Raw genomic sequence first — 26,942 nt, 5'->3', positions numbered from 1 at the left:
ATCTCCTGCATAGCAGGCGGATTCTTTATCAACTGAGCTATCAGGGAATCCCCCATAAGCACTGATGCCAGGTAACAAACTCCATGCTTTTTGACTTGGCTGTGGCCCCATACATCATTCCCCAATAGTGACTATTCAACCTGCCAAAAGGTATTTGAATGTTTGGTAAGGTATCAAAGAGATGATTATATATCTTGGATACTGGTGTTTGGAAATTCCTACATCATTCAGGTGGGAGGTGGGCTTCATTTTACACTGCTGCTCTACTCCTATATCTACTCATTTGCCACAAATACTTATTATGCACTTTCTGTAAAACAGCTACTGTGGTAGGGCCCAGTGAATCAAGATTGAACAAGTCAGAAAAATGAACAAAATAGATATGATCCTGCCCTCATGGAGCTTAAGATTTACTGTACTCACATTAATTTTTATCTCTACAGCAGCAGCAACTGCAAAAGCCAGGCATGCTAGGATCATACCAACAGCCATTTTCCTAAGTGATCTGTAGAGGAAACAGTGGCAATTATACCTAAACTGTAGGTGCTAAAGAATAAAATCTAAACCCCCTTAGCTTACCTAATTTGTTCTCAATTACTTTCAAAGTATTTCCTAGTACTCCCCTTCATATATCCTTCTTTCTACCTTTACTTGAGTCACACTGAACTATTCTTTGTAACACACCAAATTTCCCATCTTTATTTATGATGGTTTTTCTATCTATTATATCATAATAGAAAAAAGAATAGTAATATAGCCAGAATTATTGAACATTTACCATATATACCAGTTACTATGTATTACCTTCTTTTCCTCTTCTTTATAAGTTTTTCTTGACACTGGCCACTCTCTTCCATCTCTGCATTTCCTGGCACTTTGTTTCCCTTCTTAGGCTTAACATATTAACTTAACATAATTCATCTTGTGCAATAACATTGCATATTTTCTAGCTCCCTTACTGAAGGATAAACTCCTTAGGAGCAAGATTTGTGCTTTTACAAAGCACTTGGTGCTCAATGAATGAGTAAATGGCAAAAAGTCATTTGAATATATAAAATGATGATCAAAAGGAAATTGCTATTAAATCAGAAATTATAAATGACTTAACACCCTCCTCTGTCAAACTTTACAAAGAATAACACTTCTATTTAGAAAGGGGGAAAATAGTTTCTATCCCCATTCTTATATGAGGTCTTTCATTTGTTTCATAGGGACAGTAAGAGATTTAAAGGTATTAGTTAATCATCAAAGACTTTGAACTTCTTTGAAGAAGCAACTTTTAAGTATAAAGCAACAAGTTGGTTTAGGAGACGAATCACATACTTTTGACTTTCCATGAAGTGTACTCCTAACTTTTCAACATCACATATGTAAATCTGCAGTAATGGCTTGGAATCTCTAAGTTAAGAATTAATTAGATCTAATTCCCATCCTCCAGTGTTAATGGGCATTTAATCTAATGTGGATAAACAGAAGCAGAAAAATGATAAACCAAAATAAATCATTACTAAGCAGAAAAGATACTGACTCTTTATCAAACTGGGCAAATTATGAGTCAATTTGGAGTAACACAGGCATAGTGAACACTTGTGTGCATGCTTGTTAAGTTGCTTCAGTCATGTCTGACTCTTTGTGACCCCATGGACTGTAGCCTGTTGGTCTTCTATGTCCATGGGATTCTCCAGGCAAGAATACTGGAGTGGGTTGCCATGCCCTCTTCAAGGGGATCTTCCTGACCCAGGGATTGAACCCGTGTCCCTTATTTCTCCTACATTGGCAGGCAGATTCTTTACCACTAGCGCCACCTGGGAAGCCCATAGTGAGCACTTACGTGAAGTTAATGCCACACTTGGAGACCAGACGATAAATGACAAGGTCAAACAATGGTATGAAGATAAGAACCAAAAAGGGATTTAGCACCTGTAACATGATGGTAAAAAGAATTAGTTACAAGTGTTCTATTATGAGTGTAGCATGTGCTTTCATCTGCATGTGTGCATACTCTCTCACATCCAAACACACTTTCATCATACAGTGTACAGAATGATTCCGCATCTTTCAGTCCCTTTATACCCAAGATGTATTACCCCTGCATAGCACGTTAGCTTCCAAATATTCCAAGGAACAAGTTTCACTCTGCACTGGTTTTTCTGTCAATTAATTAGGAGTTCTTCCCTCCCATTTGCTCTGATCTTATCCAGTTTCACAACCAAGGGAAAAATGTCATGGTCAGGAGAAAGGAAAGAGAGAAGAAGGAATTGGGGATTGTTGAACAAAACAAAGAGTTAAAAATAACTGGAAGTCACCAATAAACAGGGCTTCTGAATTCATTGCTCACACAACAAAGTGTTATATTTCCTTTGACAACATCATACTTGACATGGAAAAAAAAAATCCAATGCTTACACTTTCCCTGTGAGTTCAAAACTCCCTGGAGTTTTTGCAGGAGCTACTTGCTTAAGGGAAGATATGAAAGAGAAGTGTGAGGCTTAAAGATAATATTTTCATCACTATGTTTAGCCCTCCTCAGCATAGAAGGAAAAAAACCATCAAATTATGGTTGGTAATCCTCCTACTACACATAAAGTTACAGATAAGGGAAAAAATAAGTACCCAAGAATATAGAGAAGTCTCCTACCTGCATCTGATCAGGCTGAAGCACAAAGAAACCCTGAAACATGACAACAAATCACATGAAGATATTGGCATAAAGACAAAAAAAGCCTAGATCAACAATCTTGTTAATTAGCAGGTGAGAAGCATAAGATAATATCCATCAGGTCTTTGGTTCAGAGCCACTATTATCCTTGTAAAGGTATGTGGGGGAATAGGCTGGAATAGAAGCTCAGACTATGGCTTCTGAAGGCAGATGGGCATAAGGGAGAATCTTATTTTCTGTGCACTATGCTTTTTTAACTTGAGAGAGAATAGAGTCAGGGTGTTTTTATTCATCTCAGTAACTGTAGTTGTGGCAGTAAAGATGTGAAGGACAAAAAGGTATCATGGTTAGGGTGAAGTCTCCAATGGACACACAGTGTTTTTAAAGTTTGACCCTTCAGAGGGTCAAAAGGAAGACAACCATGGTAAATCCTGGACAGCCAGAGGAAGGGAAAAGATGAAATTATATTAGGCAAGCTCCAAACAGACTGGCTTATAAAACCCTGGCATCATTCCACCCTGCCTTCTTCACAAGTGAGATGGCAGGAGAACATACAATAATCTAGGCAGCGGGAATAAATGAGAGAAGAATTTGTCAATGAATGAAAATTTTAAAAAGAGAAAATTATATTTAAAATTTTCCCATTATTTCTGTATCCATGAACAAAATATCCCACCTCTGGATACCTGCTGTGAACCCTGCCTGAGAGGCTGGGCCAACTGTGTTGTCACAGCAATCAGTTGTGCCCTGGGGTGCCTGGTGGTGGTGGTTTGGTTGCTAAGTCATGTCCAACTCTTGCGAGTCCATGGACTGTAGCCTGCCAGGCTCCTCTGTCCATGGAATTCTCCAGGCAAGAATACTGGAGTGGGTTGCCATTTCCTTCTGCAGGGGAGCTTCCTGACCCAGGAATCAAATCCAGGTCTCCTGCATTGAAGGCAGATTCTTTACTGACTGAGGTAAGAGGGGAGCTTTGGTGGGGCATAGTTGGAAGGAAACATCCATTCCCCAGGCTTCATTTGCTCCCTATCTACTCCCTATCACTATCCACTCCCTGTCACTTCATTTGCTATTGTCTCAGTGCTTCCTGTATACACTGAAACCTTTCCATCCTTACCTTTCTGATTTTCAAAGATAAGATTCTGTCTTATAATAGTCACTTTGCCTATCCAGTAACTTCATGCTAAAGGTATAATCTTATGTCACTTTTTAGGCAAAAACACAAATAAATTTTCCCTTAGTGTGGATTAAAAATAAATGATAGACTTCTCTGGGAAAAATCTCTTCTACTCACCAAATTCCCATTCATCCTGGTGGCTTGCAAGGTCCATCGTGAGCCCTACAGCAAACAGATGCTATTAGAGGAAATCCCTTTCCTTTGAGAGAGAAGGGGCTGGAAGAGGTAGTTTTCAAAAGAACTATTCTTACCTGCTGATCCAAAAGTGCCCAGAACATGGGCAATGGGATATAAAGGAACAGTACCCTGGTCAGTGCCTTCACATCCATAATGAGCTGCTTCTGCAAAGAGGAGGAAGAAGGAATAGGCTGAATTGGCAATTAAGAATTTCTTGCTTGGAGTAGAAATGGCCCAGAACAGTAAGAGAAGAGGTCAAATAATAGTAGGAGAGAATCAGTTTGGTTATTAGGAAAAACTCTATGGAGGCATCAGATGTTTCTGCAGTTCAACTTACTGGGTATTTCTCAGCTGCCCAGTCCAGCCAGTGCTCTCGCTTGGGATTGTCCCCAGAATGGTTCTTGAAACGGCTGGAAATGGCAAACTAGGGCAGAGCATAGATATCAGAAGAGAGGAAAAAAAACAAACAAAAAACCCTTCCCCTGCCTTTTCCATTTCACTGTATCTTCCCTTAGACACACATACTTTTGACTGACTTAATCTAACCGTTTGATTTCATCACACATTGAATTTCAGAATATTTGAAATACAATTTTAACATATGTAACTACATTTCAGAAAACTTTTGCCAGTTTTTAAAAATGATTATATTATTTTTAGCTTGGAGAAGGCAATGGTACCCCACTCCAGTACTCTTGCCTGGAAAATCCCATGGACGGAAGAGCCTGGTAGGCTGCAGTCCATGGGGTCGCTAAGAGTCGGACCTGACTAAGCGACTTCCCTTTCACTTTTCACTTTCATGCATTGGAGAAGGAAATGGCAACCCACTCCAGTGTTCTTGCCTGGAGAATCCCAGGTACGGGGGAGCCTGGTGGGCTGCCATCTATGGGGTCGCACAGAGTCGGACACGACTGAAGCGACTTAGCAGCAGCAGCAGCAGAGGCATCGAATGATGTTTGATCAACCCCACTTTCCAAAAGTCACAGAAGCAGTGCAGAGGTCATTGAGAAAAGTGTATACCCATGTTTAAAGGCCTATAGGCTCAGAACCGCATTTCTTTTCTTGTAATTGAAAAAGGCAGGCAAACAAGTCATGAACTTACCCAGATACATTTGACCACTTGATTCAGTATGTTTCCTTCAGGAGGTGGTTTTCTGTATAGTTTACTTCCCATTGCAAACACAACTGCAGTAGATAAACAAAGTTCTTAGCTTCTCATTTAGCACATTTAGTTGTCAACACTAAGGACACACTGCTGAAATGTAGGAATGATTGACACATCTCATAAAGGGTGGAAACTGACTGATGCTCCCTGACTTTGGAGTCATAAAAACTATGGGAGCAAGAGAAAAATAAAATGGTCAATGTGTAGACTTTCCTGTAATCACAGAGATGAAAGTCACCTCTGAATTCTCCGTCTTCTATCTCATCTCTACATCTAATATATTATCAACTTTCACTGACCCCCTGTCTTCAGTGTATTTCCTGCCTGTCCCCTCTCTGCATCCCCAGGGCTATGACTCGTATAGGACCTCACAACTTCTACCCTCTATTTTCAAAATGGCCACCAAGTAGTTTCTTAATCCCTGTTCGTTTCTCCTTATCTGCCGCCAAATTAAAATCTTGTTTCCAAGACCTACCTAGTAAGTCCTAACTCCTGAAATGGATTTTCCCAAATTCATTATTATCCTGATGGTTATTATTATCAATAATGATCTCTTGAAGGTTTATTATTATATGTAAAGTGTAAAGCATTTTAATAGTACTGATTTAAACTGAAAAGGATTTTACACATAAAGAAATCAAGGGTTAAGGAGTTAAGCAAGTTGTACAAGATTGCACAGATGGAAATTGCCAGAAACTACACTGTTTTTCATTATTTATTTTTGAAATCACTAAACTTTGTTCGGAGAAGGCAATGGCACCCCACTCCAGTACTCTTGCCTGGAAAATCCCATGGACAGAGGAGGTTGGTGGGCTGCAGTCCATGGGGTTGCTAAGAGTAGGACACGACTGAGTGACTTCACTTTCACTTTTCACTTTCATGCATTGGAGAAGGAAATGGCAATCCACTCCAGTGTTCTTGCCTGGAGAATCCCAGGGACGGAGGAGCCTGGTGGGCTGCTGTCTATGGGGTCACACAGAGTTGCACACGACTGAAGTGACTTAGCATGGCCTTCTTATTGTTGATTAAAAAAAAAAAAGTTCAGATAAAGAATGCTAATCCTGAGAGACAAGTGGGCAGATAAAAAAGGTATGTTGACAAGCAGAAAATTTTGGATGGGAAATAGACAGCTCTTGAAACTAATAATGATCCTAGAAAGGGGATGAACTTCTCAGGAATTCTGGTCTAAAATGGACAATGGAGTGATAAAAAGAAGGTCAGGTGATCAACTTGACAAGGTCACACTTAAATTTGAAGGCCACTTAACTGATGAAGATGGGTAGGTACCCTGAGTTTCTCTAACATTTACTTCCACTAGTAGACATTGTTGCCTCTTACTTCACAAAGAAAATAGAAGGCTTCAAATGAAAACTCCCTCAACTGCCACCAAATCTATTAATATTTGTATCCATACCCAGCCCCTCCTCTCTCCAGTTACGTGAAGGTAATGTTCCTCCTCTTGTGTAAATACAATTCTACCATGTGTGCTTTCGTATTGATCATACTGTCTTGCCTTACATCTTCAACATCTTTCTTTACTGGAGTGTTCCTAATAATAATCAAGCATGCTTAATATCCTCTCCTGACTCCATGTCACCTTTCAGCTGTAACTTCTTACTGTTTCCTCTTTCATTCATTTTATTCACTTCCCAACCTGCTCTAATTATTCTTGAAACTCCACCAGTCTACCATAACTGTTATCATCAAATCAAAGACCTTTGTGTCCCCATATTTAATGGACATTTTTCACCCTTATCTTGCTTTCCCAGTCAGTAACATTTGTTACTCTGAATGATTCCCTTCCTGAAATCCTCTTGGTATCAAAGGTAGAACTACTATTCCTTTGGACATTTGTTTTTAGTCTCATCTGTGGGCTTTCCCCTCTTTACCTGACTTTTTTTGTTTAACTGCTGAATCCTTTACCTAATTCAAATACAAAATTTGAGTCAACACATTTTCATCTTAAAGGAAATACAACAACTTATAAATAAGTGCTGGCTTGTATAAAAGTATGCCTAACACTGAATAATCTCTTTAATATTAATAATATAAACATATCAAGAGTTGACAATCCACATATTGGAGAAACTAATTACTATTAAGTTTTCATTACAATAAGACTCATTCCCATACAGATTTGAAACATTATTCTAAAGGTTTATGCCATGGAGATTGTCCCCTAAAGATCTGATTGCGTTATTACTGAAATCACCCTGGTTTCAAAATGCCACGTTCTGTTTTATACCTCTTCATTTGCGGTTTTTTTCCCTACCTGGAGAGCCCTTCCCCAACTTTTCTTTAGTGAATCTTTATTTGAATGGCTTCAGCGCAACTTATTTATTGCCTTTGCTGTACATCCTTGTAGATATCTTTATTTCTGCACTTATCACAGTGAAGAGAACTTAATTTTTCACCAGGACAACAAAATTCCTTGTAAATACTTGCCATAACTTGTTTATTTCTAATGCCTGGTGCTTAGCTCATTTGTTTGTCTTTTAAATATTGGTATTCCTCAAGGTCCTATCCTTGTTCTCCTTTATCATACTCTTAGTCATTCCATCTATTTTCCTGACTTAATTGCTATCCATATACTAATAGCTCCGGCTCTATATCTATAGCCCAGACATTTATTCTGGACTTTAAACCTGTATTTCCAAATAAATATAGATTTAAAAGTTTGGTACTCCCAATTAGATGTTCCAAAAACATCTAAATGTTACATGTCCAAAACTAAATTCATTAGTATTGCCCCAAACCTAGTCTCCCTTAGAGCATACTCCTACTATCCACCCATTTGCTCGTCAGAATGCTGCATTCAATACTGGCTTATCTTCTCTCTTACTTTCACACATCTAATCATGTCAAGTTTGTCAGTTCTGTCAGTGCTGAAGAAGGTGAGCCAAGGTAGGCACTCACCTTGAGCACAAAATTTAAGGAAGTACCCAAAATTCAATAATCAAGACAAAGAGTATCCTCTGTCTCACCCTTAATCCATTCTTTTTCCACATTACAGTCAGAAATACCACTGAAAAATAAACATCTAACGATCATACCTCTATTTAAAACCCTTTTGAAGCTCCCTACTATTCTCCTGATAAAGTTCTAATTCCTTAATAAGTTAAAAGCCTTTCATTATCTGGTTTCTGTCAGTTTCTCCTCTTTCTCCTCTGTTCCTTCAAGGCCTTCAAATATGTCATACTATTTCTCAACCCTTTGTCTTATAGATACCATGTCCTATTTGTTTCACTTTCAATCTCTTCTTTGATTAACTGCTGTTAATGCTTTAGGTCTTACCTTCCCTATCATTTCTTTAGGCAAAGCTTTTCTGAGCCTCAAAGTCTTAGGTATCCCTCTGTGTTCTTATAGCTTCCTCTGTATTTCTCTAGTTGTGACAGTGATGATACTATATTGAAAGATCCTGTTTACTTATCTGTCTCCCTCTTCCTGCTGGACCAAATAAATCCTTTGAAAGCATAAATTCTGTAGCTACCTAATTCAACAACGTGATCCCAGTACCTAGCACAGAATCTAACACATTAAATGTTCATTAAATAGATGTTTGTTGAATGAATTAATGAGTGAAAAAATCAAATAAATGAAATTATAGTGAAAAATCAGAGAACTGATTTATTAGTACCCAGAAAACTGAAGTAACTAATGATGACAGCTAACACTTAACATTTAACATTCAATTAAACATTTCATAATTTGTAAACATTTCAAAAGCATCTCTTTTGATCTTCATAATTACTATGATATGTAAATAATATTGTGCAATGATCCAGAGAAAAAGACATAGTACTAATCAGGAAAACTAGGAATATATTTGGCTTTGAAGAGAGAAGGAAGCAGAATGTATTATCACTGGGCCCTAAACTAACACATAAATTTCCTTGGAATTGGAATTGCAACTTGCCTGAGTAATATTATTATCCCCCAAACTCTGTTTGAAAATAATCAGCTGAGCCTCTGGGCTCTTTATCCTTTATTGAGCTCTTTATGTGTTTGGACTGGATATCCTCCAGGGGGGTGTCACCCACAGGCTCAGTGTGAGAACAGGTTTCCAGGTCAATGATTAAAAACAATCATGTCCAAGTTTCCCCTTAGACTGTTTAAACTAAGCAACGCATATATTCCTCTTCCTCTTCCATTGCTGGCTTCTCAGTGGTAAAGAGAATGCCACTTGATCTAAGTTGCATCAGTTTTCCCCTACTTATTCAACTCCTCTTATTCTCTTTGCTCAGGAGCAAACTTCTTGGAAGCATTGCAGAGCAAGGCAGAAACAGCTGACCCTAGAAGCTTTAAAAGTCCCAAAAAGTTTTTACATCTTCCAGTTACCAGATAGTTATCAGATGAAATAAGCTGGTTCAAGAGGAAGGATTATTTTCTTTGCTTCATTATATATTGCAATGTAGATCAGTACATCTCAACTGTGACTACAATTAGAATCAACTAGATACTTAAAAAATTTTAGATGCCACAGCCGTATCCCACAGAGATCCTGATTTATTTGGTTCTACATGGCATCCAAGGATCAGTCTTTTTAAAACTCTCAGGAAGCTTATTATATAACTGTGGGCACTATTTTTTTTAAGGCTTCTAACTTTATTCAGTTAATTTATCTACAATGTCTAGGGGAAACCCCTACAATAACACCTAATAGGTTTGCATGAGGACTAAATAAAATAGTCTGTGTATAGTGCTTACTCATGCTTTCCACGTGGAAGGCATCAGTGGTTATTAGTTTCCTTCACTGCACTTACCAAGAGCTATCAGCATAAGCAATCCTGGAACTCCAAAAGCCAATGCGTAGCAGTCCTTCCCAAAACACTGCACATCTCCTACAGGAAAAAACAGAACCAAATTAATCCTGAATCTTAAATTTTTGATGTTCTGTTCTGTAAGCTCAGGTTTTTGAGGTCATAGACATAGCCATCTTCTTTCCTCCCAACACCTAATCCATAATCCTTCTTTTGGGCCAGACAAATCAAGATTAAAAGAAATTTGCTCAGATTTTCAAACTCATATAAAAGGAGAAGGTGGACAGTAAGAAGCCTTGAACGGAATTCTGGCTGGGCAGAGTAAAGCTTATACAGAGGCCCTCAGAAAAGATCCCAACCTCTCAGCATGGGTGTGACAAATGTAGAAATCAAGCTCCCTGCATTGATGGAGAGGTAGAAGACTGAGAAGTATCTAGTCCGTTCCTCTGCCTGAAAAAAAAAAAAAAAAAAAAGCCAAAACAGGACAAATCATCAGTTCAATGTGCCTCCTTGGTCCACCCCCCACCTCTTCAGACTCATTAAGAGGTACGATTCAGATACTGTCTCCAAAGTATGTGAATGTCATATTAGATATTTTAACACATATCTTGCTGACCCAAAATAAACATTTCTCTATCTTTCACACCCTAGTACAATCATCTTTAACATTTTTTTACCCTTTTATATTGGCAAAAATGATCATCTTGTATACTATGTCTATGTACTGTGTCCTATAGTGTTTATTCTAGTATTAGTCTCTGTATTAAATTTCTGTTTCAGTAGGTTGAGAGTTCCTTTAGAGCAGAAAAAAAAAAAAACATTACTTTCTGTAATCCTCACAAGCATCACTAGCATAGCACCTGTCTTATCTTAGATTCAGTAAATGTTTATTAAACTGAATTAAGTTAGTGAATGAGTGGCTGAGTTAAATAATAGATTTTGTGGAATGTGTGGTAGGAATAGGACTAGAATATGGAACAGTTGAGTAAATTGTTGATCAAACAGAATAATTTACCTAATGCTCATGGGAAGTCTGCCAGAGACTATTAAAGAAAGTCTGTGGGCTGGGCAGTGGCCAGTGGAAACTTGGAAGTGGGTTTGTCCTATTACTGAAATATCTTTGTGGAGCACTTACAAAATGAAGCAGCTTTCAAATAAAGTTGCTGACACTTTATTCATTATGCACTTCTGTGCTTCATTCTGACTCCCCTGACACATCAGCACAATCTCCATTTTCCATTTATGGTGTGTTCTGCTTCCTCTTCTGGTCCCCATTTAAACCTGCTCCATTCATCTATGTGTAGAATTCATTGTGCATAGAATCCCACTTGCCAGAGTTTGGTGATTTCTCTAAGGTGAGCAAGCAATTATAATCTATGAACCCTTGGGTAGATAAAGAATATAAAAAAAAAAAAAGAATATAAAATAACCCACATGGTCTGAAAGGTTAGAGAAATGCAGGAAGACATGATACAGAGAAAGAACAAGAGTAAAAAACAAACATGATAAAAGAAACATGATAAATAGCTATAGAAGAGGGAATAATACATGAAGACTGTCAAAAAGGAAAACTGAGAGGTAAAAAGAGGAAGCTAGAAATGTTGGTTGATCTAAGAATAGAGTATTTTCCTTGCCTAGTTGTCACTGCTTCCTTAACAGGTATGTTTTTACCTTTATTCATACTGTCCCCCCATCCCCCATGGACAGTGGAAAGTGTCTAGGAAAAGAAGGAATGATCATCAAGACAGGATCATCTAAAGATATTCATTCTGTTTTATTCCAAATGGTCATTTTCTCCTTCATAGAATCCCAAAGCTAGAGATGCTTATATCATCTCCAAACTACTTATCACCTCCCATTCCCAAAGTGATGACCATGTAACTTCTTAAATACCTTAAGTGAGAGTGAACTCATTAATATTTGAAGTTTTTCCTTTCACCAAGTGAAAAGCTAACTTCCTATAGCTTTCTCTCATTGATCTTTGGTTTAATTACTGACATCCTTCCAATATCTATATAAAGGGAGTAACTCAGAAGGTAAAGAATCTGCCTGCAATGCAGGAGACATAGGTTTGATCCCTGGGTTGGGAAGATCCTCTGGAGAAAGAAATGGCAACCCACTCCAGTACTCTCACCTGGAAAATCCCATGGACAGGGATGCCTGGCGTGCTGCAGCCCATGGGGTCACAAAGAGTTGGACACAACTGAGTGACTAAACAACAACTTCCAGTATCTATAGATAGTTATAATATTCTCTTTTAAGTCTTATCTTATCCAGTCTAAATATCTTCATTTCCATCAATTTTTCTTCCTAAGCTGCATCTTTTTAGTCCTGGTCATATTCCTTTGAAATGTTTCCATTTTTCTCTTCATTAATGATCAGTACTGAACCCAGCACTGAACACTACTCAGATATGTTCTAACTACTGGATTACTTCAGTCTTAGCAAATGGCTACCTGTCATTTAATGCCTGCTCTAATTCTTGAAAATACAGAAATGACAGGACTCTTACGTGTTTTTCTTCAAATTGGTCTCCACCAAAAGCTGCCACACAGGGTTTGATACCTCCTGTCCCCAAAGCTATTAGACTCAGGCCGACCATTGACAGGACTCTGAAATGGAAATGTGAGAGTACTAACCATACTGATACTAAACACAACTGTAGAAATGGAATATAGAGCTATAAGAGAAAAAAATATGTGTACAAGGGCACGACCTCCTTCACATTTCTATATTGTGGGCACTTCCCAATGGCTTCCTCCTGGGAGAGACTCAGGAGCACTTATCTTCATAATCCTTGAGTTTCTGCCAGAAAGTATCATTACATGGGAAGATTTTGTCCCTGATAGTTTAATTTACCTCATGTGTACAACATATAGAAGCCGATACTCAAGGACCTCCAGAGTTAAGACTGTTCTCAGTATCATCATAGTCAAAGGGACATGTCAATAGAAAGACCTTGTGAACCTTTATCCCACATATTCTTAGTAACCACAAAATAAAATCTTAAGTTAGTCATAACTAATGGAAGAAATGTCAGTGATTTCTGATGGAACAACAATAACAAGGTATCTCAGTTCAGTTCAGTTCAGTTGTTCAGTCGTGTCTGACTCTTTGCGACCCCATGAATTGCAGCACGCCAGGCCTCCCTGTCCATCACCAACTCCCGGAGTTCACTCAGACTCACGTCCATCGAATCGGTGATGCCATCCAGCCATCTCATCCTCTGTCGTCCCCTTCTCCTCCTGCCCCCAATCCCTCCCAGCATCAGAGTCTTTTCCAATGAGTCAACTCTTTTCATGAGGTGGCCAAAGTACTGGAGTTTCAGCTTCAGCATCAGTCCTTCCAAAGAAATCCCAGGGCTGATCTCCTTCAGAATGGACTGGTTGGATCTTCTTGCAGTCCAAGGGACTCTCAAGAGTCTTCTCCAACACCACAGTTCAAAAAGCATCAATCCTTCAGCACTCAGCTTTCTTCACAGTCCAACTCTCACATCCATACATGACCACTGGAAAAACCATAGCCTTGACTAGATGGAGCTTTGTTTGCAAAGTAATGTCTCTGCTTTTCAATATGCTATCTAGCTTGGTCATAACTTTCCTTCCAAGGAGTAAGCATCTTTTAATTTCATAGCTGCAGTCACCATCTGCAGTGATTTTGGAGCCCAGAAGAATAAAGTCTGACACTGTTTCCACTGTTTCCCCATCTATTTCCCATGAAGTGGTGGGACTGGATGCCATGATCTTTGTTTTCTGAATGTTGAGCTTAAGCTAATATCCATTAAATCTCAAACAAAATTCTTAACTCAATGGAGAATACATGTCTAGCCACATTATAAACACAAATATAGATAACCTGCTTCATGAACAAGTCTAATCTTCTCTGACTGAACCAACAAACGTCAGAGCCTATCAAGATTCTCTGGCATCATAAACATCAATAACTTAACAAAGAGGGACACAGCAACTGGAATATATGGAACTACACATAAATGGAAATAATTCAAGCTTTGAATATTAATTCTACAATATACTATAAAGAAGTATCATGGACATTTTTTAAAACTCTGTTAAAGTACAATGTGTGGATGGGTAAACAGGTGAAGGAATACGGAGGGCATGAAGATTTTCATGTCTTCAAGCATATGTAGAGCTTCTGTGAAAAGGATGCTAACTGAGCATTCTACAAGTCTCCAAATATTTAATAAAAACACATGAGCTCAGATAAAGCAGGAAAGAGTTCAACTAGTTAAATATTTTTTCTTAACCAATTTGGTATAATAAAATAGTGACCCAGCAACCCCACTGCTGGGCATACACACTGAGGAAACCAGAATTGAAAGAGACACGTGTACCCCAATGTTCATCGCAGCACTGTTTATAATAGCCAGGACATGGAAGCAACCTAGACGTTCATCAGCAGATGAATGGATAAGAACACTGTGGTACATATACACAATGGAATATTACTCAGCCATTAAAAAGAATACATTTGAATCAGTTCTAATGAGGTGGATGAAACTGGAGCCTATTATACAGAGTGAAGTAAGCCAGAAAGAAAAACACCAATACAGTATACTAACGCATATATATGGAATTTAGAAAGATGGTAACGATAACCCTATATGAGAGACAGCAAAAGAGACACAGATGTATAGAAGAGTCTTTTGGACTCTGTGGGAGAGGGAGAGGGTGGGATGATTTGGGGGAATGGCATGGAAACATGTATAATATCATATAAGAAACGAATCACCAGTTCAGGTTTGATACAGGATCCTTGGGGCTGGAGCACTGGGATGACCCGGAGGGATGGTATGGGAAGGGAGGTGGGAGGGGGGTTCAGAATGGGGAACACGTGTACGCCCGTGGTGGATTCATGTTGATGTGTGGCAGAACCAATACAATATTGTAAAGTAATTAGCCTCCAATTAAAATAAATATAAATTAAAAACAAATATGACCGCAAAAGGCAAAAAATATATATACATAAAAATAAAAAATAAAAAAGTGAGTGAAGTCGCTCAGTCGTGTCCAACTGTTTGTGACCCTGTGGACTGTAGGCCACCAGGCTCCTCCGTCCATGGGATTCTCCAGGCAGGAATACTGGAGTGGGTTGCCATTTCCTTCTCCAGGGGATCTTCCTGACCCAGGGATTGAAGCCAGGTCTCCCGCATTACAGGCAGACGCTTTAACCTCTGAGCCACCAGGGAAGCCCAGTAAAATAGTAGGTTGTAAAATAAAGAGACATCTCTAGTAAGATAGAGAAACATCTATAATGAATCCATGAAACATTTACCTGTCCAATGGAGGAAAGTGGTTCTTTTCCAATGAGGAGGTTTATGATTACATGATATCTACATGATTTACATGATTTTACTTACGTGTGTAACATTTGTCCCCCCAGTATTGGTAAGGCACCCATGGACTTAATCACATGGCCAAGCACATACACCAAGGAGAGATAGATGATTGTCCTGTTGAGAAAGTTAAATCCGTCAGTCTACAAACAGAATTCAGAGATTTGAGCAATACAGACTCAGAGTTCATACTGTTCTCAGTGCCAGGATAAATGGAGCAGGAGGAGGAAGGGGTGGAGGAGGAAAGAATTATATGAGAAATGCAAATATAAATAATAATGGCGAATGAAGCAAACAGACTAGAAAAAGGCACAGTAACTCTTCACCCTATAGCATTAGGGACATCCTTTTCTCATGCTTTCTGTTTTTTCCTACCTACCCCACACAGAGAATCCCTGATCTTGTACAGATATATCATGAACAGATTTGATCTGTAGTGAGAGATAATGTTTTAAGAAAGGAGAACCAGAAGAACAGGATATGTTTGACCTCAGGTTTTTCCCCAAGGAATGAGAAAGAATCACATAAACAGGAAAATAAGGGAACAAAGAACTTTCTTTAAACACAGTCACTGGGATAAAGAGGTAAAGGGTTTAATTTGAATACTTAGGTTATTGTAATCCCCACCACAGTTTCCTCATGGACTATTTCGCAAGGGTAAGAAAGGAGCCAGGGCCTTTGAACATACTGTTCAGTGATACATAGCTCATGCAGTTGATAGGGACTTACTGTTATGTTGTTCTTTCTTTCTTTTTTAACTTTTTATTTTATATTGGAGTATATTATATTGGAGTATTTTATATTTTTTATTGGAGCATAGCCAACTAACATTGTTTCGGGGGCACAGCAAAGAAAGGGACTCATCCATACATATATGTGTATCCATTCCCCCCAAACGTTATATTGTTTTTCAAAAAAAGATCTGAATGACAACTAGTAAGTGAAAGAGTGAGGAATTCCAGTAGGAACCTGCGTTGAGATACACACACTGAAACACGGCATGCAATCAAATATACAATATGTATTATGTGTATTGGGACACCAGAATTCTCTTTACATATAAGTAGAATATTAGTACTAGAAGGAACCTTAGAAATTATATAGCTTACTTCTGCAAATTTTAAAGTACCATGTGCTAAAGTGGAATACAAAAAAATGGAATGAAGATAGCAAAGAGAGGCTGGAGATGCCAGAAACCTCAGGATGTGGATTTCTCATTCTAAATGCTAAATATTCCTAGGTTGGCTCACCAGGGAAAGGATCTTAGAGGGTTTATAATGGGAAATAGGAGATAAGAAAAAGGAAGGGACAGGCTTTCCTAAAAGGCCTTGTAGTGTCTTCTGTAGAAAAGTTTTCTTCATTGGAACAAAAAGAATGAATAGAAAGAAACGGAATAAAAAGTAACTGAGAAAAGGCCAGCTATTATGAACACAAAATAGATGATGTATGCTAAATCATCACAGAGAAAAAACAAAAGGAGTCTGAGCTGGAGTGATAGTCTGTGTTGGGAGATCAGGGCAATATCAGATTGTTGGACTAAACAAGTGAGAGAAGTGTAATTGCCTTAAAAGAAAAACAAGCCTACCTTCTAGGTAAAAGATTCAAGGAATTAGTCTAAAATATGAAGAATATAAGTGAGGAAGCTAACAGCAGAGAACTTTAACAGAAAAAGAAGTCAAGAGAGACTTGGAAATTCTGCATTTGAAATGCAGTTGTCATTGGGGATATTACAGTCCTAACCACAGGACAGAGATCTGCTTCAGCCAGACTTCAGTCTTCCATTTGCAAATGAGGAAAGTGAAATGCACAGAAGTCAAAGGACATTTTTAAAGTGCCATGCTAATTAGGATTAGAATTAGGTCTAGAACTTCTTTCTTACAGTCCGCATTCTTTCAGTTTTATGAACAAGTTAATGTGGAAAAAGGAAAGGGGAAAGAAAGAAGTTTTAAATTTTATTTCTCCATAAGAATATAAAAAGCCAGAGACATTTTAAATTAGAGTTTAGGAACTGAGAAGGAGTATGTGCAATAGGCAGAGACCTACTGTGACAAAGGAAGAGACCTAACATAAAGAGGGTCAGCTCTGACTAGACAAAAAAGATAGGGGGAAGGATATGCTATAGACCCACTCAGAGAAAGAGGAAGTGTAGAAAAGACATCCAAAAGTATTTGGCAAAACACACTTAAGAGAGTGACTTTTAGTGATTGCTATGATCAGGAGACCAGACTGACAGGCACAGGTCACAGGTATAAACCAACACTAGGGACTATGACTAAAAATGTTATTCTCTCTTAAAAGCAACTTGGCATCAAAAATAGCATCTGAGCATGTAGTTAACCTTCTCAGTAGATACTTATAGAAACAGTAAAAAGCCAGTATCCATGTTTAAAAAGTTGTTTTTCATTGTGTATCTATTGGCTACTTTCTCCTACATGTAGCCCTGAAGGAAGTTTCACCTCTCTCCTGACACAGTGAGTTCCTTGTACAAAAGTCAGGGACCGTGGGTGCCCATTTTCTCTTAACAAAGCTAGGATTCTGGGACTTCATATAGAGGAAGTACCTTTAATATATGCTGTGTACTAAATTCAGAAAATTGTGGTTTGAAGGTCTGAGCAATGTTTCTAATGTTACGGGAAACTTTTCATCCTGAAGCTAACTTCTGAAGAAAAGGAAAGGAGTTTGAAATATTTGTTTGTTCATGTTTTTGTCATCATTGTCTTTGGACATGTGAGCTCACCACACCCCCACACATCCCTAAAGAACAAGTTATTCATGTTTTCTCCAACCCACTTTCCTCTGAAAGAGATACCTATTCATTCCTCAAAGAATTTTGTTATTTTAAAAGCAACCACAATACCCACAACAAAATAAAAGTCATCTTCACACCTGCCCACACCTACCCTGCCCACAGTCTTCTGCCTGTGTTCATCTGAGGGTGATATATTTACTAACTGAAATGTTTTTTGTGGGCCTCCTATGTACCAGGCACTGTTTTAAGTGCTGTGGATAAAAAACTATAAATGAGGCTGTTTTCTAAGTGTTTGGAAGAAGATATTAGATTCATATACACATAGTTATTATAAGAGAGAATTTGTCATGTGAGGGTGAAAAATACGGAGTTCAGAGAATATTAGATTAATTCTGGTTAGTGGTGAAAAGTAAGGGGCAGAGGATATTCCATTGCATAGGTGGCATGTGAACTGAGCCTTAAAGAGTTTGGATGTGGAAGGCTGGGGAAGAAAGAGATTTCATGAAGTAGAAACTATGCAAACAGACATGGAAAAGAGATGTTCCTGGCTATTATTAGGTAAATATTAGTATTTGGTTCATCTATTGGACATTCTTGAAAGGGAGTAAGTATGACAGTAAGAGCAGAAAGGTAAGTTGGATGAGATTAGTAGACAACGTGTAAGTAGAAATGTTTAGCAGGGTAGTAATGTGAATGGAGATTTCTTTTAGGAAAATTAATTTGACAGTAGTGCAAGGATTCAATTATGAACAACGATTATGGGAAACAATGAAAACGTCACACATATCCATTATAATAGTCCAGTTCAGAGCCTAAATACAACCAAAACTAGAGTAGTTGTGACTCAGTGTTGAGGTAGGAGGAATATGAGACATAATATAGAAACAGAATTGGTAGAATTTAAAAGCTGATTGGATGCAGAAGTATAGGGAAGCTAGGAGAGAGGATAAGGTGGAATATCCAGGAGATGAATGCTAATGTGCAGTTACAATGCACACTTGGGGCTTGAGTGATAGGTTAAGATTATAGAGTTTGAGGAGACATCAGCATATAGCTAAAACTGACACACAGAACTTGCTAAGGGAAAATCTGGAGAAAGGGAAAAGGGTAAAAGGTATACACTGGGGAAATGCCTACATTCAGGAAAGAGTGAAGTAAACAAAAAGCAAAAAAAAAAAAAAAAAAACAGCCAAATTTGGAAGAATCCAAAAAAGTAAAAGAACCAGAAAATACAGTGTTAGAGAAGCCCAGGAAGTTTCAAGAATATAGGAGCAATAAACAGACTAAAATGCTCAACATGAATAAGAATTTACAAAAGATCACTCAGTTTGATGGCATCATTACCAGTGATCTTAGAAAGAGGAATTTCAATAGGATAAAAAGATGACTTATACTATTATTGCACTTACCATAATCTGTTCTGTATTAAAGCTAGTTGACCATGAGCAATGTGAAGCAGGTATTATGTCTTATCTGCTTATCCCTCACAGTTCTTTGGACAAATAGAAGCTGCTCAATAAACATTTATTATATTAAAATCAATGAAATTAAATTGAATCTAACTGGATTATATTGCACTGCACTATATTATTCTGCCCTAAGATGTCACCACCCTTATGGCAGAAAGTGAAGAAGAACTGCCAGTCCAGGTTCAATGCACGATACTGGATGCTTGCGGCTGGTGCACTGGGACGACCCAGAGGGATGGTATGGGGAGGGAGGAGGGAGGAGGGTTCAGGATGGGGAGCACATGTTTACCTGTGATGGATTCATTTTGATATTTGGCAAAACTAATACAATTATGTAAAGTTTAAAAATAAAATAAAATAAAATAAAAAAGAGCCTCTTGATAAAAGTGAAAGAAGAGAGTAAAAAAGTTGGCTTAAAGCTCAACATTCAGAAAACGAAGATCATGGCATCTGGTCCCATCACTTCATGCAAATAGATGGAGAAACAGTGGAAACAGTGGCTGACTTTATTTTGGGGGGCTCCAAAATCACTACAGATGGTGATTGCAGCATGAAATTAAAAGACGCTTACTCCTTGGAAGAAAAGTTATGACCAACCTAGACAGCATATTAAAAAGCAGAGACATTACTTTGTCAACAAAGGTCCATCTAGTCAAGGCTATAGTTTTTCCAGTGGTCATGTATGGATGTGGGAGTTAGACTATAAAGAAAGCTGAACGCTGAAGAATTGATGCTTTTGAACTGTGGTGTTGGAGAAGACTCTTGAGAGTCCCTTGGACTGCAAGGAGATCCAACCAGTCCATCCTAAAGGAGATCAGTCCCGGGTGTTCATTGGAAGGACCGATGTTGAAGCTGAAACTCCAGTACTTTAGCCACCTGATGCAAAGAGCTAACTCATTTGAAAAGATCTTGATGTTGGGAAAGATTGAGGGCAGGAAGAGAAGGAGATGACAGAGGATAAGATAGTTGGATGGCATCACCGACTCAACGGACATGGGTTTGGGTGGACTCCGGGAGTTGGTGATGGACCAGGAAGCCTGGCGTGCTGCGGTTCATGGGGTTGCAAAGAGTCGGACACGACCAAGTGACTGAACTGAACTGAAGGAGTTATAATGAAGAGTGTGAAAGGAAGACAACAAATATTAAGTGATTCTTTTAAATTTTTGCAGGTAGTGACAATAAGACAAAGAAGATAGAAAAAGAAAGGTTAATAATATTTTTTTGTTTACAGCCATAAGATATTTGCCATTATTTCTAGGACAAGACTACCTCTGAAGAAGAATCTGAAGGCAAGAGATGGAAATATTGAGGGTACAAAGATACCAGTGAGAGTGACCTAGGTGATGGTGATACATATGTAAAAATTCATCCAGTTGTACATTTAAGCCTTTCAGATTTGTATACTTTATTTAAGTTATACATCAATAAAAACAAATTCAAAATAATTAAAATTACCTCATGAAGGATTGAGATTGAGGGTACAAGGAGAGATGGCCAAATTTCCTCTGAAATAGTCAGGAAGCTATTGTTTACCAAATCCCAGAGCTATACTTTTTACAAGGCAGTCATTTTAAAAATAAATTAAAATACTATAAATATGAATCTTTTATTCTGTAACTGAATGAAGACCATACCATGGCTTATGCTTTTTTCTGCATATAATGCCATCCTTCTGTCTGGATGGACTCGGTGACTACTACTACATAAGGAGCACACATAGACCTCAGGCACCTGCCATCTCTCTCCCAAGAAACTATTTAGTACTGTGTTGTGGCTGTAGCACTACATTAGGTGCTGAATAAATACTTTAGAATAATGGATATATCTAGCCCAAAGTGAGATAGAAACCAGTGTTTACTAAAGAGGATTCCTTGGAACACTCGGTCTACAAGATACCCTGAAAAAATATTCCACAGTCAAACAAGTTTGGGAAATGCTACATATTATAACCTTCTCTGGAGAAGGCAATGGCACCCCACTCCAATATTCTTGCCTGGCAAATCCCATGGACAGAGGAGCCTGGTAGGGTGCAGTCCATGGGGTCGCTAAGAGTCCGACACGACTGAGTGACTTCACTTTCACTTTCATGCATTGGAGAAGGAAATGGCAACCCACTCCAGTGTTCTTGCCTGGAGAATCCCAGGGACAGGGGAGCCTGATGGGCTGCCGTCTATGGGGTCGCACAGAGTCAGACACGACTGAAGCGACTTAGCAGCAGCAGCAGCATAACCTTCTCTTGGAGATTTTATAATATTAATTAGCATGTTAAACAGAGAAGGCAATGGCAACCCACTCCAGTGTTCTTGCCTGGAGAATCCCAGGGATGGGGGAGCCTAGTGGGCTGCCATCTATGGAGTCGCACAGAGTCAGACACGACTGAATCGACTTAGCAGCAGCAGCATGTTAAAGGCTCTAAGAAGTCATGCAGTAAAGATACCTTTTTAGCTTTATTCATTCTAGCATTTTCCCAAACTTATTTGACTATGAGAGCTTTATGATCCTACATAACATTCTTTAGATCCTATACAACAAATTTTCAACAGAATGCACTTTGAGAAATGCTAATTTAGACAATTCTGTAGATGACAACTCCACAGAAAATACCTGAGTGATGGATACCTGAGATCCATCTCTGTCCCATGAGAATGATATTATAGATGACAACTATAACATTATCCCCAAACATCTCTTGGTGCTATTTTTAGGGACTTAAAAGATATTGAAATGAATAGACTATTAGTCTAACTCATGAAAATATTTATTATAGTTTTAAGAAAGAACCTACAGAAGGAGATTAGAAAAGAGAATCAGAGATGGTAAAAGAGCTGAAAATAGGGACTTTATAAGAAGATACTAAAAGAGTTGAAATGACTCAATCTGGAGGAGAGATGGATAGTATATAAAATAACAACATTTAATTATACATTTTCTTGTGGGTAGCCATCTTACCACCTGAGATCAGAACAAGAATTGGTCTTAAACTTCAGAACAGAAGATTAAAATTAAATACAAGAAAAAAAATAAAAATATTGGAAAAACTGATAATGAAGAGATAAAACCTTTCTATATTGTCAGTCTGACAGAGATTCTTATTTATCATGGATGACACAAGTATATTCTTGCTTGGAAGCAAGAGGCTAGAAGAGATATCTCTGCATGTTTAATCTGTGAAGCTTCTTGGAAATGTAACCTCCCATCATCCTTACTTGAATTTTCCCAACCATGAGTCAGCAATGGCTGCTCCCAGGATGGGAGTGAAGTAACAGAGGCTGCTGAAGGCGTGGTACACAGATGTGGAAGTGTTTTCACTCCAATGCAGGAAATACAGGAAATACAGGGTCAGCACAGCTAAAGCAAAAAAAAAAAAAAGAGAGAGACAAAACAAGGTAGATATATTAAAATTATTTATGGAGGCAAAGAGCATTTGATAGGGTCTTTGCAGGTGATCTTGATCTTCAGCACTCCTATCAGTAGTAACTTCTGAGCAGCAGAAGCAGGGTCCCTCGGAGTTGTGAGGGTGAAAGGGGCTATGCTTAGTGTGTGTGTGTGTTACTCAGTCATGTCCAACTCTTTGTGACCCCATGGACTGAAGCCCATCAGGCTTCTCTGTCCATGGAATTCTCCAGGCAGGAATACTGGAATGGGTTGCCATTTCCTTCTCCCACGTATCTTCCCAACCCAGGGATTACACCACGGTCTCCCGCATTGCAGGCAGATGCTTTATGGACTGAGCCACTGCAATACACCTCCCTTCAGTCTTCATGCACATAGCATCATTTAGGCCAACCTGAAAGATAACATGGCCTGATGTTATCTTTATCTAATATCTAATAATCCTTCCTTCTCCTTCCCAGCAACAATATAATTCATAGGCCTAAGGAACAAAAATTAACAATGGAATGCTGATAATGAGTTTTTCCACTTATATTCTCATAGGCTGTATTCTGGTTTCCACTACTCTTTTTTGTTCTTGGCCTGTATGAGTTAGAAGGTGAAATCCCACCAGGCATTTTTTGGAAGTCTTCGCCAAAGGCAAGGACCAGCTGGATGAAGGTAAAGAGTAGATAAGAGAAATAAGTGCATATAAGACAGATTGTTACAAACATGGGGTGAGAGTGAGTGGAGAAAAGTAGGATTGGGAGACACAAAATTACCTTTCATGCCATAATAGGAAAAGCGCTCACAGAATTCATTCACCACAATGAAGACAATACTCAGTGGATAGTTGGAGCCACAGATTTTCTAGGAAACAAAAAGACACTGGTTCAAGCATGAACAATATTTCCCTATTTAGATCATTATACTGTTTTGCAACAGAAAAAAACATTAAGTCACCATGATAGGTCATGTGAAGAAGCAATGGTCCCTACTCTTCATGAAATAGCCAGTATCCTATTAAAAGTGCTTGCATTGCTGATTTAGCAGTCAAACAAGCTATTCTGAATATTCCTTTGTCCCTCAAACATTAATATGGAGCTGCTCAGGCACTTCTTGATATAGACACTAGGACCTGTTCATCTTCCCACAGGTACTAAATGGAAAGCCTGGGGCACTGGGGAAGAGAATAATGATCCTTATTTCTAAGAACATAACAAAGAGTTGGCCTCTGGAACACTTGATGTCCAGGTAGTTACACTCAGATGTCCGTACCCTGCTTAGCTCTACGGTGTGGATTAACCTTTCTGTCCCCACTTGCCCCATTCACTGTGATGGGAGGAATCCTAGCAATATGAAGGCTTCCTGCCAGGAACAGAGCCCAATACAAATTGTTAAAGATTAAGATGATTGATCACCGTAAACTTTGGCAGAGATTTCTTAAGCCTTTTCAAATTAAATGTCCATTTGTTCTATGAAACAGATTCTATAATATTTTCATGCTAATCCTTTTGGGCATTAAAAGGACTATGCTATTGCATGTACTGTATCAGTCAGAATAAAAGGAATATCACGTTTTACTTCAAATCCCTCTCATTACGATAGCCCAACATGAGAAAGGGATGGAGATACGTGGCCTTGGTTCAATCAAATCATGAGATTTTTTATTACCTTTCCTTATTCATAAGATATACATGCATTTTTGTAAGTAGCCTCAAATTATTTGGGACCAGAAGATATACAACTAAATAAATGATTGATAAATTAATGTGTTCATTTTTTTTATCCACATAGATATATATGGATATACATAAACAACCCTCCAAAGTATTAATATGCATTAATGTATGATAAAAAAAACTTTCTTAAAAGACACAGTGAATAGTCTTCTTACTTTCCCGGTTCACAGCTTGAGAATTATACAGCCTGAAGTTTGGTTAACACGGCTTCTATTAGCTATGTAACACTGTCACTGACTGTGTTAACGTACTGCTCCAGGCCATGTCACTAAACCTGGCTTTATACTTCAGTTTTGTTATTCCAAAGAAACTACCCACCTCTAGAATACTGCTACTTCTTTGCTTGTAAGTAAGAATTAAGTAAATACTGGCTAGTATTACTATACCCTCTCTACTTAACAGGATTTTGATATGAGGATTAAAAAATAATTGGGAAATGTTTTAACAAGTATTAATATATAAAGTAAAACGTTATTACTTCCCTGTTTCTCTGTCCTTTCGCCCACTGTAAACTGAAACACAATAACAGAGACTAGATCTATTCTAAAACTTCTCTTGGTGTGCAGCATAGACGGTGTACAGGGGAAACTAAAGGCTGAAGTTTTGGAGGTTTTTTGGTAAATAAAGAACAATCACACACAGTTCTCCAGAAAGGAGTACTTGCCAAGTTTCCCTGGACATGCAAAGTGCTTTTTTTTCCACCCCAGAGAAATTCAGAATATACAATGAAATAGAGCCAAGTCCTGGATATCCACTGAAGAACTCTGACCACCGCCTTCTGCTGCTTCCTAAGTTGAAAGAAACTCCTGTTTAGATCTGGTTTATAGGTTCATTCTAACTCCAAGAGAGAAGAGTTTTTAATACTCTAATACAGCTCAGCCTGAAGCTCCAGGGGCCAAGGAGGAGAACCAACAGAGTACGTCTGTTCCTGTCAGAGGCAGAGATGAATCCCAGGACTCACCGGAGATGGCTTCTCTGGAAAGCTGGGGGGTCGAGGCGGTACCTCTTCAGTGGAGACAGGTAAAAAAAGAGTTTCCTTGGAATCATTTTTCTGGAAAGGATTCATGGCTGGCTCCTCTCTCTCTCTTCAAGCATTTGGCTTTGGTAGGCAGTTGGGACAGCTGCCAGGCTACTGTGAAAAGGGGGACTGGGAGGGGAAGAGGGGGTGGCTTCAGCAACCAGTTTTAACCCTGTGGGTGTCGGGCTTAAGTAGCTTCTTACGAAGCAGAAAGCTATATGGAAAAAACAAAAACTATTGGGTCTCAGAGACTAGTTTAAAAGAATGTTTATGTAAAAGGTAAAGCACAGGGAAGTGAGATACTGTAAAATGCTGGAGAACTGCACATGAGTGAAAAGTAGTTAGAAATATAATGCCTAGAACATAGACTGGAGCACAGATTTAAACACTGATTTCAGAGTAATAATAGCTGCCATTTATCACACACCAATTGTGTATATGTGTGTGTGTGTGTGTATACACACATATATTATCTTTATGTTCTTATTCTTACTACCATCCTCACTTTACAGGAACTAATATCTCAAGAGATTGCAATTTTTCCAAAGTCATGTGGCCATCAAGTGGCAGATCTGGAATTTTCACTATGGTGTTATGGATAGATTAGTATCAGTAATGCCTGTGGTTATTACTTAGGAATGGAAGCTATGGAAATAGAAACATAGGAATGTAGGAGAATTGAAATGCATTGAAAAGGGAAAGTTATCTCTAAAATGAATTTGGAGAAATACAAAAAAAATGTTAATTTTTGGTTTTCAACATAGTAAAGTTCAACTGGAAATGTCTTATAAGCAATTAAAAAGGTGGAGCTAAAGAAAACAAAAAGAAAAGTTCAGTGATATACATTCGGGAATCATTCTTCTTTTAAAATTCATTCTCTGTGTTGTAACTTTCTTACTTCAAGATAAACCTATCCTTTCATCTGTAAATAAAATCTGATTTGTGTAAAAATTATGAACCAGTTATTTTCTAGGTACTATTACAAACACCATTTTTCTTAATATTCAGTGAATGGACTTCCAAATGACTCCAGAATACATTTAGTTCTTATCAGAGGAAGAACAGGATCAGACATGATTGTTAAATAATTATTATTTTTGCAAAGTCAAAGAGGTAAAAGAACAAAACAGTATGGCGCCCATTTAGTTGTCAGTCAAATGGAAAAGGAAAGAATGGCTAGAGAGAAATAAGATAAATAAGGACTAAACCAAAAAAGAAGTCAGGAAATAGGAGAATGCATTATTTTATTTTAGAATATGAGAACCTATGATTCTATCCCTCATAAAATTCTTACATTACCT

The 26,942-nt window shown here is 38.3% G+C and overlaps 1 protein-coding gene across 2 annotated transcripts in view; it reads right to left on the bottom strand.

The window, feature by feature from the left end:
- Window positions 1-25,770, bottom strand: part of SLC15A2 (solute carrier family 15 member 2) — a 43,312-nt gene extending 17,542 nt beyond the window's left edge. The window contains exons 1-14 of one of the 2 annotated variants that reach the window (XM_027533052.1): window positions 25,585-25,770; window positions 23,664-23,751; window positions 22,716-22,857; window positions 15,316-15,408; window positions 12,448-12,547; window positions 10,295-10,385; window positions 9,939-10,016; window positions 5,113-5,195; window positions 4,348-4,434; window positions 4,085-4,174; window positions 3,951-3,995; window positions 2,639-2,671; window positions 1,832-1,920; window positions 424-505 (exon numbers count right to left, since the gene is read on the bottom strand). In XM_027533052.1, the coding sequence (XP_027388853.1) occupies window positions 424-505; window positions 1,832-1,920; window positions 2,639-2,671; window positions 3,951-3,995; window positions 4,085-4,174; window positions 4,348-4,434; window positions 5,113-5,195; window positions 9,939-10,016; window positions 10,295-10,385; window positions 12,448-12,547; window positions 15,316-15,408; window positions 22,716-22,857; window positions 23,664-23,751; window positions 25,585-25,689 (1,206 nt within the window). In that variant the 5' untranslated portion in view covers window positions 25,690-25,770. The remainder of the gene's footprint in view (window positions 1-423; window positions 506-1,831; window positions 1,921-2,638; window positions 2,672-3,950; window positions 3,996-4,084; window positions 4,175-4,347; window positions 4,435-5,112; window positions 5,196-9,938; window positions 10,017-10,294; window positions 10,386-12,447; window positions 12,548-15,315; window positions 15,409-22,715; window positions 22,858-23,663; window positions 23,752-25,584) is intronic. The other variant, XM_027533144.1, reaches the window with a different exon arrangement.
- Window positions 25,771-26,942: the final 1,172 nt, after the last annotated feature.

Source organism: Bos indicus x Bos taurus, chromosome 1 (assembly GCF_003369695.1).
Source record: "Bos indicus x Bos taurus breed Angus x Brahman F1 hybrid chromosome 1, Bos_hybrid_MaternalHap_v2.0, whole genome shotgun sequence".
Classification (NCBI taxonomy): domain Eukaryota; kingdom Metazoa; phylum Chordata; class Mammalia; order Artiodactyla; family Bovidae; genus Bos; species Bos indicus x Bos taurus.
This window is presented reverse-complemented; position numbering and strand designations above follow the sequence as displayed.